Source organism: Trichechus manatus, unplaced genomic scaffold (assembly GCF_000243295.1).
Source record: "Trichechus manatus latirostris isolate Lorelei unplaced genomic scaffold, TriManLat1.0 scaffold00006, whole genome shotgun sequence".
Taxonomy (NCBI): Eukaryota; Metazoa; Chordata; class Mammalia; order Sirenia; family Trichechidae; genus Trichechus; species Trichechus manatus.
In genome coordinates this window covers 11,103,802-11,118,444 of record NW_004443942.1, presented here as the reverse complement: position 1 = coordinate 11,118,444, position 14,643 = coordinate 11,103,802, and the positions used below count along the sequence as shown (strand labels likewise).

Here is a 14,643-nt window from a genome sequence, read left to right as displayed (position 1 = left end):
AAAGGAAAGATAAAATAAATGAAATAAAATAAAAAATAACGTACAGAAGACATACTATGGGTATTGTTTTCTGAAACTTGTTTCATATGTTTGAGGTGGCAATGTAAATCTATTTCTACTGTGGACAGCTTCAAAAAGGTTTGAGGATCACTGCCTTAGATAATACCACTGCCACTGAGCTGTTGATGAGGAAGAAGCCATATTTCCCCCAATGTCCCTCCCCTACAGGCCATCTTTGTATCCAGAAGATTTGAAATGAGCCAAGACAATCACAGAAATTTTTATGGGTCCAAGTCAAACAATAACTCATTTTACTGTTCCCCTCCTATGAGTTATAAATACCGGACACCTTCTGTTTCCATAGCATGCTCTGAGATTATTTCCAGAAAAAAGTAGATTTTCAACATTAACCATCTTCAACCAGAATCATTAAATGAATATAGATTAAATGAATATAGAGTCCCTGGCTCTCTTCCGTATCTAAATTCCCAGCAACAGCATTACTACTTTTTAAAGGCAAAGTGAGATATGCATCTAAATTTAAGCTGAAAGGATATGAGGAAAGAATAAGACAAACCAAGTCATAAATATCCAAAAAACAGAACTTAGCAGAAAGACTGTTGGTAAGTATATAAGACTCTTATATCCGATCAACAACCTAGAAGAAAAAGGATAAGCATAAGGTATTAGTGAAAACAAGTATGATTCATATTAATTTTAGTTCTAATTTCCCCCAAGCAATACCAGTAACAATAACAACAGTTATCACTTACAGAGTGCTTACTATGTGCCACTTGCCAGGTGGCAATGGGGTTCTGCATATCAACCCCATTTTACACATTAGAAAACTGAAGAGCAATGACTAAAGAAGTGTATGTTCTAGTTCTTATGACTAGCTTATACATTCTTTCATTCCCAATAATGTACTATATATTTTAATGAATCCTTTGCATTTCTAATCAGGTATATCATATTTGTATTTCTTTTTTGACATATCATATTTCCAAATACTTATGCAAAAATTCAAATACTCGGAAATTTGCCTTCACTTTTAACAAGTTCTCTTCTAGAAGCTAGTAGAATATTTATGAAACATACAGGTGCACACGATCTTAAGCACTTTTATTCTGCAACCAGCTTGAGAAGTAGACACTATAATGAAAAGATAGGTAAAGTGCTAAAAGCCGCACCAGCCATCAGAACACTAAAAATCTCACTTATATAATAAGCAACTTGAAGTCCATGTATAACTTACTCAAAATGTTGACTACTGTAGCTTCTTTTGAAAAATATGTCTTTCATACTACTCAATATAGTCAACATATATATGAATATAATTTAAAATTTATACCAGAACAGTGGATGATGGGTATGAAGGTTTAAAAATAATTATCAGGATGGCATTGCTAAGGAGGTGATGTTTGAACTGAGGCCTGAATGACAAGACATCTCCAGCTACACAAAGATATGGTGTCAGAACACTTCAGACAAAGGCACAAGCAAGAGCCAAGGCCCCAGGTGGGAAGAGCATGATACGTTCCAGAAACAGAAAGAAGGCTGAGTGTAGTGAAGGGAAGAGAGGGAGAGATGAAGTCAGAGGGGAAAGGAATGAATCACATAATTCTTCCAGTCCATGGCAAAGAGTTTAAGTTTTATTCTGAGTACAATGAAAAGCAACTGACCTGTGTGGTTCTGTCCCTCTGCTTTACAAGATCAGAAATATAATTTTCTTCTTTGGTACTTTGGAATTAATTAGTCACAAGGATGTGACTAAATTTACAAGAATTTAATTTGTAAACTGCAATCCCAATTTATTGAGTGAATGTCTAAGGCAGTATCTGTCTCACCCAAAGCCCTTCCCTGAGGGTGGCCTTGTGGCCACCCACCTCCCGACATAACTGATTGGATCAGAAGTGGGCATCGAATCTGAAGATAACCAAAGCAGGAAGCTTGGCTTGAAAAAAATTAACTGGAAATTTTTAAAAAAGAAAAGCAACTGGAGGGCTTTAAGCAGAAGAAAAGACATAAGCTGATTTGTCTTCTAAAAAGATCACCAAGGTTGCTAAGTGGGGATAAACTATAAGGGAATAAGAGTCAAGTCAGGAAACCAGTAAGGAAGCTTGGTCTAGGGAGATAGTTGTGGAGCTGGAGAGAAGCCAATCAAGTGAGAATAAATTGTAGAGGGAGAAGAGGAAGGACTTGGTGATAGGCTGGAAGTGGCAAGTGAGGAAAACGAAGAATCAAAGATGACACCCGTTTTTTAATGTGAGGAACTAGATGCCATTTTATTAAGAAGTGGATGAGAGGAGATGGAGAACTGGGGTGCGAGAGATGACTATTGAGTACTAACTGTGTTAGCCACTGTTCTAAGCATTTTACGTGTATTACCTCATTCAACCATAAGGTAGGCATTATCACAATTAGTATTCCCATTTTATAGATGAAGAAATTGAGGCACAGAGAGGTAACGTAATTTGTTCAAGCTCATACTGCTATGTGGTAAAACCTGAATCGAACACAGGCAGTCTGACTCTTAACAAGTAATTATATCTAATCAAGTGTAAATATTTTCCTAAAAACAGGATCATACCACGATTACTATTTTATAACCTCCCACAATTTAATTATGTTGTCTTAACTAGAAAACATTAAGAAAAAAATTACTAGTTTAAACTGAATTTAGAAAAGGAAAAAATTAAAAAAAAAAACAAACTTCTGGAAAAGGGGCAAAAATGCTGAGATGCAAAATGGTTACAAAAATCTCCCCATGTTCACCAAAATTAACAAATCAAAAAGTGACTGAAGACATTTATTTTCTCCCAATTGTCATTTCAATCAAATTACTGGGTTGACCAATTTGCTTTCAGTCAAATCATATGGTACCAAAACGCTTCCCTCCCATCAACCCTGAGGAGTTTGCTATGTGGCAACATTCCAAGCTCAATAAAAATATGTGATTCCAGCTAATCAACAATAGAAATCAGCAATCAAATTGGAAATGCAGTAACGAGCCTTGCAAAGACTAATATACACACCTTGGAAACAAAGATGTCAGAAAAAACAATATTACTAGAAGAGTTCCTTTTAAAAGCCAAGAATCTGAATTGAAGTCCAGTATGTATCCAACAGTCCACATGGTAATCATAGAAAGCATCAGCAGCAGGAGGAGCTATTAAGAGATTCAAAATTTTAGAGCTTTATGGATTGTATCTCCTAAATATATAATAATAATTAGTTCAATAGAAAAGCTACTTCCTAAGTATATAATAACAATTAGTACAGAACCAACATAGGAGTTTTTCGTCAAAATTGCTCATCAATAAATCTGAAGTTGGAGAAATTACAAATTTCAGAAACAATCTTTTAAAAGCTTTACATTTTATAAAATGTTGCTGAAACATATTTTGTTTTGCTTTTCTCCCCTCAAAGAAATTGTGGTCCTTTTAGAAAAGTGCTGATGAATGCCGATATTTTTAAAAAACCGTTTCTTTCAAACAGCCTTATGTATCAGAAAGCATAAAGCAAGCTAAAGGGAAGATGCAAAAATCAATATACCCAAGATTCAATGAAGGGAGTACAAGAGTTCCAACCTGGGCACACGTGGTGCCATGCCCTAAGATAGGAAACAAAGAAGGTTAGAAGGAACAAGTCTGCACAAAAAATGAGTTGAGCTTGGGCATGTTAAGAGCTACAGCTACTAACCAAAAGGTCAGCAGTTCAAATCCACCAGCCACTCCTTGGAAACTCTATGGGGCAGTTCTACTCTATCCTATAGGGCACTATGAATTGGAATGGATTCAACAGCAACAGGTTTATGGACATCTAAGAGATATCTAGGGGGCAGTTAGAAAAGCAGGTCTGTCCCTGAGGAGGAGACTTGGGGTTTATCAGTGTATAGGTGGTAAAGCCAGGAGTGGACAACACACTGAGGACAGCCTGCAGAGCTAGAAAGGCAGAATCCTGGGCAACACGGTCACTTAGAGGGGTGATGTGGGGGAGCTAAGGACCTAACGGAAACCAAGAAAAGAGTAAACAGAGGGAACAGAAAGGCAGGATGAGAACAAGCAGAAAGAAAGGTTTCAGAGAAGCCAATGGAAGAGAGTTTCAAGAAAGGAGTTGTTCTCGGTGCCAAATGCCACACACGGTCAAAGACTGAAATGTGTCCTCAGGATGCTAATGACCCAGGTTTACTCTGGCACAGTTAAAAGAATGAAACTTCTATGAACCAACAGTCTGACTATCTGCATGAAAGGCAGGCATCATACTCGGGCAATGCATTCCCTTAACTATAATATATATGACCCCAAAAGCAAAGCAGTTCTTTGGAATAGCAAAAAGGAAAAATATACTTTGCCCTATCTTCTTAAATTTTTACTTCTTTAAGCCATATTGTGGGGATTGACGACTTCAAATGATATCAAATCTTGAAAATGCTCACGATTCTAATGTGCATGATGACACAAAATGTACTTCAGATTTAAAAAAAGGTAAATTTAGAACCTACATGCAACACAACCTCACAACTGAAATAAGAATTAAATATGGATCTCAAAATTCCAATCCCAAATGTAACACTCCTGTAGATGAGCCACATTATTCATTCAACACATATTTGAGGGCATACTATATACCAGACATTGTTCTAGGCACTTGGGACACATCAATGAATTTAAGGCCTTTCTCTGATGGAACTTAAATTCTGGCAGGGAAGACAGACAAACACAGTAAGTGAACTTTATAGTGTGTAAAAAGCTGGATCACACAGAGCCTGGCAGGCCATTATGATGACTTTGCCTTTTACTCTGGGTGAAATGTGGAGATATAGGATCTTAAGGAGATAACTGATAGGATTTGACTTATACTTTTAAAAAATTCATCTGGCTACTGTGTTGAGAAGAGACTGGGTGAGAGAAGGGCCAGGGATATCTGTCAGGAAGCAAATGCAGTAATCCAGATGGGAGAGAATGGTGGCTGGACCAAAAGGGTATTGGTAGAGTGATGAGAAAGGATCAGGTTCTCATATACTCTGAAGGCAGGGTCAGCTAACATGTCTTTCTGGTGAACTGGATATGTGGTGTGATAGAAACAAGGCAAAGATCACTGGAAAGCTAGAGATGCCACTCACTGAGGTGGGGCAGGCTGTGGGGTGCAGCAGCGAGATGCTCAGGAGCTCAGTTTTGAATATGTTATGTTGGAGATGTTTACTGGACACTGAAGTGGATAAATCAAGTGAGTCTGGATATGTGAGTCTGGAAAAGTCTGGATTAGAGACATAAATTTTGAACTTGTCAACATATAGACGGCATTTAAAGCCACGGATCTAAATGAGATCACCAAGGGAGTGACTAGACAGAAAAGAGGTCCAAGGACAAAACCCTGGTACACTCTAGCAATAAGAGGTCGGGAGAAGTGGAGATATTAGCAAAGGAGACTGAGGAGTAACTTACTTCTTTCTCTCCCTCAATATATCTAAACGCAAAATAGGTGTAGTATTCATGACCCTCTGCGTAGAAATCTGGTGTCTGCTAATTTAGAATTACTCTGAAAATATAATGACTAATTATTAGACAACAGGATAATGCTATCATGTGTGAAAACATCTGAAATACTGGAATCAATCCAATATTCCATTTTAACAATTTGAACTGTATTGACTACTATGACTTAGATTTTGCTAGCCATTCGTGAGAACCAGTTGAACTTCCTAACTTTTCATATTGTTCAGTTCACTTTAAATTGCTAAGTTAAAAAAATGAATAAAATTTGAGTTTCATCTTTCCAGTAAAATTCCGGATGTCTCATTTTATGAAGTGACATAACCTATATTATATACCTGAAGTTTGCAACATTGTCATTTTTAAAGTCTAACTTCTCGTGATTCTAACAAAACATTTTAAGTGTTAATATTTTTCCTTTTGGAAAAAAATAAAAATTCAATGAGCAACAGGCTAAGAAAAGCTTCTATAAAATTCCTTGTAAAAATAAGTTTCCTTTTGCGTTTCTAAGAACCTAAACCATTTTCATTTCAATTCATTCACTGAATAAATGTGGAAGTACTCTGTAATTTTCACAAGGCAACATGCAGTTTGACAGCTATTTAGCTGAGGACCAACAATAGCCAATGAAAGCACCCAATTTTTAACTTTGGGTTGAAGGGTACATGGGAAAGATATAATCAGCAGCTATAATGAAGCACTAAACCAACTCCCTGGTTTTCCCTGGTGCCCTAAAAAACAAAAACATACAAAAAGGTTCTTATATCCCGTACAATAGGCCCCATGTGAAAATACCTCGCATTTCTGTAGCCACCTCCAAAGTCTGAACTTTTTGTTGGCTCTCATTTTGGCTTCTGTTTTTAGCATGTGAATGATGAGCTGGTTTTTGTTTTGTAGAGCCATATCAAGGGGCGTTTCTCCCTTAAAAAAAAAAAGAGGGAGAGAGAAAGAAACTTCAATAATATTTTCACTACATCATGTATGTGAAACTTTTAAAACTCACCAGAATCATGGACTCAACACATTAAAGAGTAGCCAGCCATTATTATTTATATCTATCTTGTGGGAACTGAAAACAAACACACAGCTTATCTTTATGTTACTTTGTAAATCTTCTAACGGGAGATATAATAAGCTGAGGGAGACAAACACCTAGCCATACCTTAACGTTTTGGATATCCAGGCTAGAACCAGCTTCCAAGAGTTTGTCAACTGCATTAACATTTCCTGCTGCAACTGCCCAGTGAAGTGGAGTGTTTTGGTGTATTTTATCAACCACACTGAGAGAAGGATTGAACTTTAATAGAAATCCAGTTGGTTCTGGCCTGTCTCAAAACAACAAAACACCAAGCAGCATTAACAGAGAAGAGGACTTGAGGGGTCAACGCAAATAATAAATCTTTTAAGCTAATGCATCAATTAACCAATCAGCAAGTATTCTGAATAACTGAGGGACTTCTTTGTGAAAAGTATTATTCTACGTGTTATGGGAGATCAAAAAAAAAAAAGCCACATCTATAAAATAACAGTCTGCTTCTATACAGATTAAATAAAATTTTAATGTCAACAGTGGAATAAGTGCTTGTGGTTTTCCTTTTTTTTTTTTTTTTCCTATGTTGTTGTTCTATTGGTTAACAATTTTTCTTTCTAATCCTAAATTTAACTTTGGCCAATACTAAATGCTGCGTTATTTATCCAATTAATGACTAAATGTGCAACATTACATTTGCGGAGATATGTGTTCTGTAAGGAATTTTTTTTTTTCCATCAGTAGCTTTCAAACTTTTCACCAAAGCTATCAGAGAAAATTTATTTTAATGGTGCTTTTTTAACTACAACTACATTAAAAATCTGTACCACAGTCCATAGGGTGGAAACCTTTATTTTGTTCTTAAAAATGTACTGCCATCTCACATAGACTGAGATACTTCAATTACATAGAAAGAAAGGAAGCTGTCGGAGCCAAGAATCCGAATCAGGCAATTCAGTTAAATTCACTTACCCAAGTACTTTGTGAGCTGATAACATGAGAGGTGTTTGCCCATTTAAATCTGCCATATTCACACTCTGTTCAAAAAGAAGAGTCAATCAGCACAACTTTTCAGCTATGCGCTGTAAACTTAGTCAAAACGCTGTTTTTCTTCCCTTAATCAAAGTACCTTTTCAATACACTCAGTACTATCAATGTGTTTACAAGAAGAGTCAAATATCATTTGAATAAAAGCATGCTCTGCTTCGCATCCACGGGTAAAAATCCGTAGATTTCTACAAAATATTTTTCAAGGGAAAATCTGAACATACGATTTAAAACATGGTATGATGGGAATGGAAGAGAGCTATAGAAAAAAGAAAAATGTTAATAACCTTCACCAAATATATGAGACTAGAAAGAGCTTAGAAGTCATTTGGTTTAGACCTTCTCTGACACGTTAATTCACTCTATCATCTCTCACACAAAGTTATCCAGCTTCTACCTATACACTTTCAGTAATAATGAACTCCCTACCTTCTGAGGCCATTCATTGTATTTTTGGACATGTCACACTATGTTTCAAACAGGACTTCGAACCAGTTATTTTTGGTTCGACCCCCTGCTAAGAATTTGCATTCCAGGGATTTTGTTAACACATAGGTTCAGATTCAGTGTATCTGGGGCAGAAATACCAGAGATCTTGTTAAAATGTAGATTCTGATTCAGTATACCCAGGAGTGGAAATACAAATTCTTAGCAGGGGATCAAACTGAAAATAACCAGTTCAAAGCCCTGGTTTCAAATAATAAAACATGAAAAATTCTTTTTTGACTTTTTGGAGTACAGAAATAACAGAAATCCTATCTCCTTGAGGATGTACTTCTTTTAATTAAGTAGGTCCAGGCTTGAGGTGTACAATAATGGTTCCAACCAAGCCAAAGAAAAAGACAAGATTCTTTGGGCCTTGGAGGAATATGACTTGGAAAGGAGCCCATGAGAAGCAGAAAGGGCTCCTCCTCATACATCTTTTCAAAACGAGACTCAGAAGGTTATAATTATTCTACTTGAACTGGCGAAGTCTGAGAGAAAGTGCTTATTTAAAGGAGGCACAATCATTCCAACAGCATTTGTACACACATGCTTCCCTGCCTGTTACAAGAGTCTGCTGATACATAAACTACTGTTACCAGAAAGTATATCCCAGGCAAGTACAGCTAACAGTGAAACTCCCACTGCCGATAACCTATAATTTAACCTGTGCCATAAATGGATGCCTCTTAAGGTGAGCCATTTTTCATGGAATTACTTTAGAGAACAATAAGAAGCATACATTGAAATTGGCCTCCCATTTGGGTTCAAATAATGAAAGCAAATGATGGGTTAATTTAGTGATCTGACTACCATTTCTACATTCAACCAGAAGAAAAATATAGGCTTTGAAGGCTTGTTTTAGAAAAGCTCTACAAATTGCTGGGCTCACATGGTAAACTATTACAGGCTTACAAGTTTTAGAAACATCTAGTTATATGTTACTGAGCTAAATGACCTGTCTTTTTTGCCCCCGATGAAGCTGAAAAAGCAGTATTCAATAGCTATACTTACTGAAGGCAACATGTGGGAATCTGGGTATCTGTAACTTCCACTTTAAAAATGACAACAGACTATGAATAGTAATCTACCAAACTCTTTAGATTTACAAAAGCTGGAGTATAAGATACATTTCAAAACATACCTGTCCCTTTGAGATGAGATATGCTATAATAGGCATGTGTTGAAATAATACTGCCAGATGGATGCTGCTGAATCCCTCTCCATCGATGAGAGTAGGGTCTGCACCATGCTGTAGTAATAATATGACCATAGGTAAATGCCCTTGTCTGTAAATAAAAGACAAAAAATTACGCTGTATTTTGTAGAATGCAGAAAAAGAAAAAAAACTGAGGGAGAAGCTGATATCACTAAGACATGAGGGATTTTGGATACAGCATTTCCTAGGAGAATTTACAAATGTTTTTTACTTAGATGCTTCAAACTTATAATTATCTGGACAGTCCTTCTTGAGTACAGGTGATAAACTTGATAATTACGTGTAAATAATAAATGTATATGACTAATGCTAACAATAAAAACTTCAAAACCACTTAGACTTCACTGTGGCTATTTTTGAAATACAAAATTTTCATAAGCCAGATATGCAGACTGCCAATACGTTGTTGTTGTTAGCTGCCATCAAGTTGGCCCCTGACACCTGGCGACCCCATGCACAATGGAAAAGAAACGCTGCCCTGGTCCTGTGCCACCTCTGTGATTGGTTACAGATCAGACTGTTGTGATCCAGAGGGTTTTCATTGGCTGATTTTCAGAAGTAGATCACATCCACAGGGTTTTCATTGGCTGATTTTCAGAAGCAGATTGCCAGGCCTTTCTTCCTATTCTGTCTTAGTTTGAAGCTCCACTGAAACCTGTACAGCATCATAGCAACATGCAAGTCTTCACTGACAGATGGATGGTACTGTGCATGAGGTACATGGGCCAAGAATTGAACCTGAGTCTCCCACATGGGAGGTGAGAATTCAACCACTGAACTACCACTGTTCCCACTGATAATATTATTCTTAGAAACTATACATATGCTTATACATGAATACAGTTCAACTTCCCTATGATTTTTTCCGTGTAAAGCTCTGTACCTCAATAGCTTAAACGTGATGTTAACTCCAGATTCTTAAAAATTCTCAGCTGTGGGAAAAAAATTCAACTCCTTGTCTTAGATGAAGAATTATTCACTTTAGTTTCAGGTTCATGTCAACCCCACCAACCAAAGAAGGCGGAATTAAAATAAAAGAAGAAGTCATTAAGGTAAAGACAGTCACTTATTAAGTTTAGCCTCAGATGGCCAATACATACCAGAGAAAAGAGGGTAGTGACTGAACAATACAAATGTTCTAGTAAATTGACCTACTAAAAATCTGTTTATCTTGTAACAGCTTTGAAAAGACATTTGACCCTAAAAGACATAAACTTCATATTTACTTTGAGAGGGAATCCACTTCTTTGAAATAAAATGACAGGTATAAAGTTTTCAAGCTTTCATCTGTTATAAAACTGAACTGATTGAGTCTATAGTTCACTGAACTACTGCTTTTATTCACTGACCAAATATAAAAAATGCTTCTTCTGATTATAAAAAAGAAAGCACAATATAGATATCTGAGTCTGATAATCATAATACAACCCTTGATTAAGTACAAAAGACATCATCTCTGGAGACTCTTTAAAACTGTAGTTTTTTTAAATGAAGGGGAGAAAAAAAAAAAGAAAGCCTTTCAAATTGTCTATAAATGTGCTGTCCAAAATGGTGGCCACTAGCTGCACTGGCTATTTAAATTTAAATAAATAAAAATGAAATAAAATTAAAATTAAAGTCCTCAGGTGCACTAGCCACATTTCACAGGTGGCTGGAGGCTACCGTATCAGTGAAGAATAGGATCTTTCCATCATCACAGAAAATTCTATTGGAAAACACTGATTTATAACATTCAGAAAATGCACCTGTTCCTTTTGATTTTGAATCGCAATTTCAGTGTTGCAAGAAACCTTACCTGATGGCCCAGTGAAGAGGAGTTGAATTTAAATCTCCTCCCAGCTGATCTACAACAGCACCTTTTGAAATATAAAACCTGTTAAAAACAGACACAAATGAAAATAAGATTTCAAACTAATAAATTCACACTGAGAAAGAAAACGCTGGTTTTTCTTAGTAATAAATGTGTTGGAAAACAGAAATTATAGTAACAACACTTCTGAAACACCTAGAACTATAGAAGTCAGGAAGATTCACCAGACAGTATCAAATAAGTTTCTGATGAAACATTCTTAGCGTTTAAGTAATTACTCCTGCTATACTTAGTATTCAATTATAACTTACATACCAAACACATGATAACTACTCCACATATTCTAAATACAACAGTCTTGAAAGAGTTTATATTCAAAACGCTTAGGATTACAGACATTCTACTGCTTAACTTGGAAGGAGATGAGTGAAATTACGTCACGTAACAGGTGTAAAATTAGAATTACTATGTGCGAGTGAATTCTCAAAGTAAGTAGTAAAAAATATATTTAAAATCCTTCCAGAAAAGATAGCATTTTGAGTGTTTTGGTCTCTACTTTTAAGGCATAGATGTGATGCACCGTATGAGGTGAACCGACCAGAGAACAAGACTGGTTTTCTTCCGCGATTTATAGGAACTAGTCTCACTATTTCAAAGTTGTACTTCATATATTCTATTGTCTAAACAATACATCAGTTACTTCCACAAGGAGTTTGCCTGTGAGTGCAATGTGTTAGAATATTTTAAATTTTAGTAAATTTTCATTTTTTCAAACCTCAAGGATTTTGAATATACATAATGTGAAACATACACACATTCACATACACACGTACATGTTTCATGCCGAGGTATAAAATGAAGAAACAAAAGCTTATCAGTGGATAGGCAGTAGTGCTTTATGAAGAAGTATTTGATATAATCCATGTCCATTTAAAACTATATTCCATATTTAGTTTAAAAAAAAAAAAAAAAAGTTGTTAAATTCTCCTGCCCATCCATTCTCCTGACCTTACAATGTAAAATCCTTCCATGTTTCTTCTACACTAGATGAAACTTTCTCTTCGACTGAGAAAGCTTACTATGTTTTGCTTCTCCTTTTTCAAAAGTGTTCAGTTTCACTTCCAGACTAAGGTTCTTTTATACTCTATGATTAACACGTGTGCAGCAGAATGTTTCTGCTTGCCACTCACAAAAGAGAACTACAGATGGCTGATTACTCACATGTGCACTTGAAGAAAAAAGACAAGTGAAGGAGAGGTCTAGGATTATAAATACACACTTCATATCTTTAACACACATACACCACGTCTTACTTTACAAGATCCAGCCTGTTGTTAATAGCAGCCCAATGAAGAAGCGACACATTTTCTTTGTCTGGTTGCCTGACATCATATCCTGCTTCTACCAATTCTTTGCATCGTTCGAAAATCCCGTATCTCAAATAAGGAGGAAAAAAAGGCATTACTGATACCATTTAAAATCATTTCAAATACCAAAGTTTCTTCCTCTTAAAAATCATATCTTTACTTTATCCAATCTGTCTTTCAGCTAACACAGAAATATATTAACAAAGACCTGCACAAAGAGGACACACAAAGCCAAACAGCACAAGTAAACCTGGTTCACTTATTGACCAGATTAATCCATTTGGGGTGAAATTTGATTTTCTTAAATGAACTTTAATACTCACATTTGCTCTCCTTCAAAAAGTTTCATTTGATCCCCTACTATGTGCCAGGAATGCATGATGTCAACTCCTGACTACAATTTTATCCCAGAATCAAACCAAACCTATGCAATGACCTCACAATAAGGGATAGAGACTAAAAGCAAACTAGGTCTGGGATAAATTCAACAATGGAGTACAGTTGTGGTAGAGATATAGTAAAGGAAGAAATGATGAGGCCCTCCTGAAGAAGAAACATGATATATGAGCTAGGTCGTTTAGACTGACAAAAGGAATGAAGGCAACTTCAGGCAGAAGGAACAGCAGATACAAAAATCAGAGGTGTGAAACTGCATGGATGTTCAGAGAAATATAAGCAATCTAGCACTGCTGAAGCATAAAGCATAAGAGAGGGAATGGCCAAGAGATGAGGCTAGAACTGCAAAGGGCTTCCATGTCATGCTATGAAGTTTAGACTTTATAATTCAGTGGGAAATAACTGAAGGGTTTTAAAAAAGGAAAGTACTCAGATTTTGAGTTTTAAGAAAGATCAGATTAGTGGCAGTAATGAAGATGATTAGAACAGGATGAGGCTAGAGACTGAGAGACCACTTTAGAGGTTACTACAATAAATACAGGCAAGAGGCAATGAGAACCTCAAGTTAGAGAGAGGCAATAGGAATGGAAAAGGAGGGATGGATTTGAGAGATTGCTAACAGGAAGAGCTGTCATTACTAAGTGACTATCTGAGAGAAGAGGAGAGAAATGCCTCTTTTTAATGTTATAATAATTTTTTAAATTAGCAATATTTTCAACAGAAACCATTAAGTCCCAACAGACCATTTAGCACTTTCTTTGAAACCTATTTCTATTTAGAGGGATCTGAAAGTTTCAATAGATGTCAAGGGTTAAAACCAGACCAAATAGTATGATTGTCTCTGTTTCCCACACTATTAAATTAGAATAATTTCTGCCTGGACAAAAAAATCTGCACGTGCACGTGTGCGTGCGTCCTTATGGCATGTCTATGTCTTTAAGGCAGAGATACCTGTTTGACAATGCTAAGTAAAATATTGATGAGGGTAAATTGTTAATAATGACACACACACTCACATATGCTCTTCATTTTTAAATGTCAACTTTAACATTTTACTGGAAAAGAAACACTCCCTTTAGCTGAGAAATATAATAGGAGCTCACACACACACGCATTTGCCCTTCCCAAATAAAATTAAAGTCCTCTTCATAACCACTTAAGAAGGTTCAAGACCTGAAGGAAACTTTAGGAGAGCTATAAAATGGGAGTTTTTTACTGAGATTCCCCTTAAATATAGCCCAATTTCTCACATTTATCTTAACAGAGCTTTACTGATAACAGAGAAACATTTAAATGTTTCTATGCTAATTAAAGCAAGTATCTACCTTAAGAATATGTTAATCCTCCCATAAATTAAAAACTTAAACAATATAAAATCATATTCATCTAAGTCAGTGGTTCCCAGGGCTTCTAGAGATCATATAAATTAGTAATTAGAATCCTCAAATTATCAATATTTTTTATAACTAATGTAAGTCAGATGTTAGGCTATGTTAAGGCCAAATAGGCTAATTAATCACCAAACAGCTTTGCTTTTGATAGAAATTATGTCAAGTTGCTATAGTTACACTACTTTCTTTCATGCTGACTAGAAGCAATGATTGGCAGATTTAGATTTGATTACTAAAAATAGAAAATGATCCAGGGATGGGAGGGGTGGGGGGGGGGAATACTAAAAAGGCAATAGACAAGTGGTATCTTGGGTGAAGGGTGAGACAGTACACAATACAGGGGAAGCTAACACAACCTGTACAAGGAAAGGTCATGGAGGCCCCATGGACACATCCAAACTCCCC

General features: G+C 36.1%; 1 protein-coding gene across 3 annotated transcripts in view; it reads right to left on the bottom strand.

The window, feature by feature from the left end:
• ZDHHC13 (zinc finger DHHC-type palmitoyltransferase 13) overlaps positions 1-14,643 on the bottom strand; it is a 44,911-nt gene that overhangs the window by 18,935 nt on the left and 11,333 nt on the right. For all 3 annotated transcript variants that reach the window (XM_004369707.1, XM_023737733.1, XM_023737739.1), the window contains exons 3-10: positions 12,398-12,520; positions 11,070-11,147; positions 9,200-9,344; positions 7,498-7,562; positions 6,658-6,820; positions 6,291-6,416; positions 3,036-3,169; positions 558-658 (exon numbers count right to left, since the gene is read on the bottom strand). In XM_004369707.1, the coding sequence (XP_004369764.1) occupies positions 558-658; positions 3,036-3,169; positions 6,291-6,416; positions 6,658-6,820; positions 7,498-7,562; positions 9,200-9,344; positions 11,070-11,147; positions 12,398-12,520 (935 nt within the window). The remainder of the gene's footprint in view (positions 1-557; positions 659-3,035; positions 3,170-6,290; positions 6,417-6,657; positions 6,821-7,497; positions 7,563-9,199; positions 9,345-11,069; positions 11,148-12,397; positions 12,521-14,643) is intronic.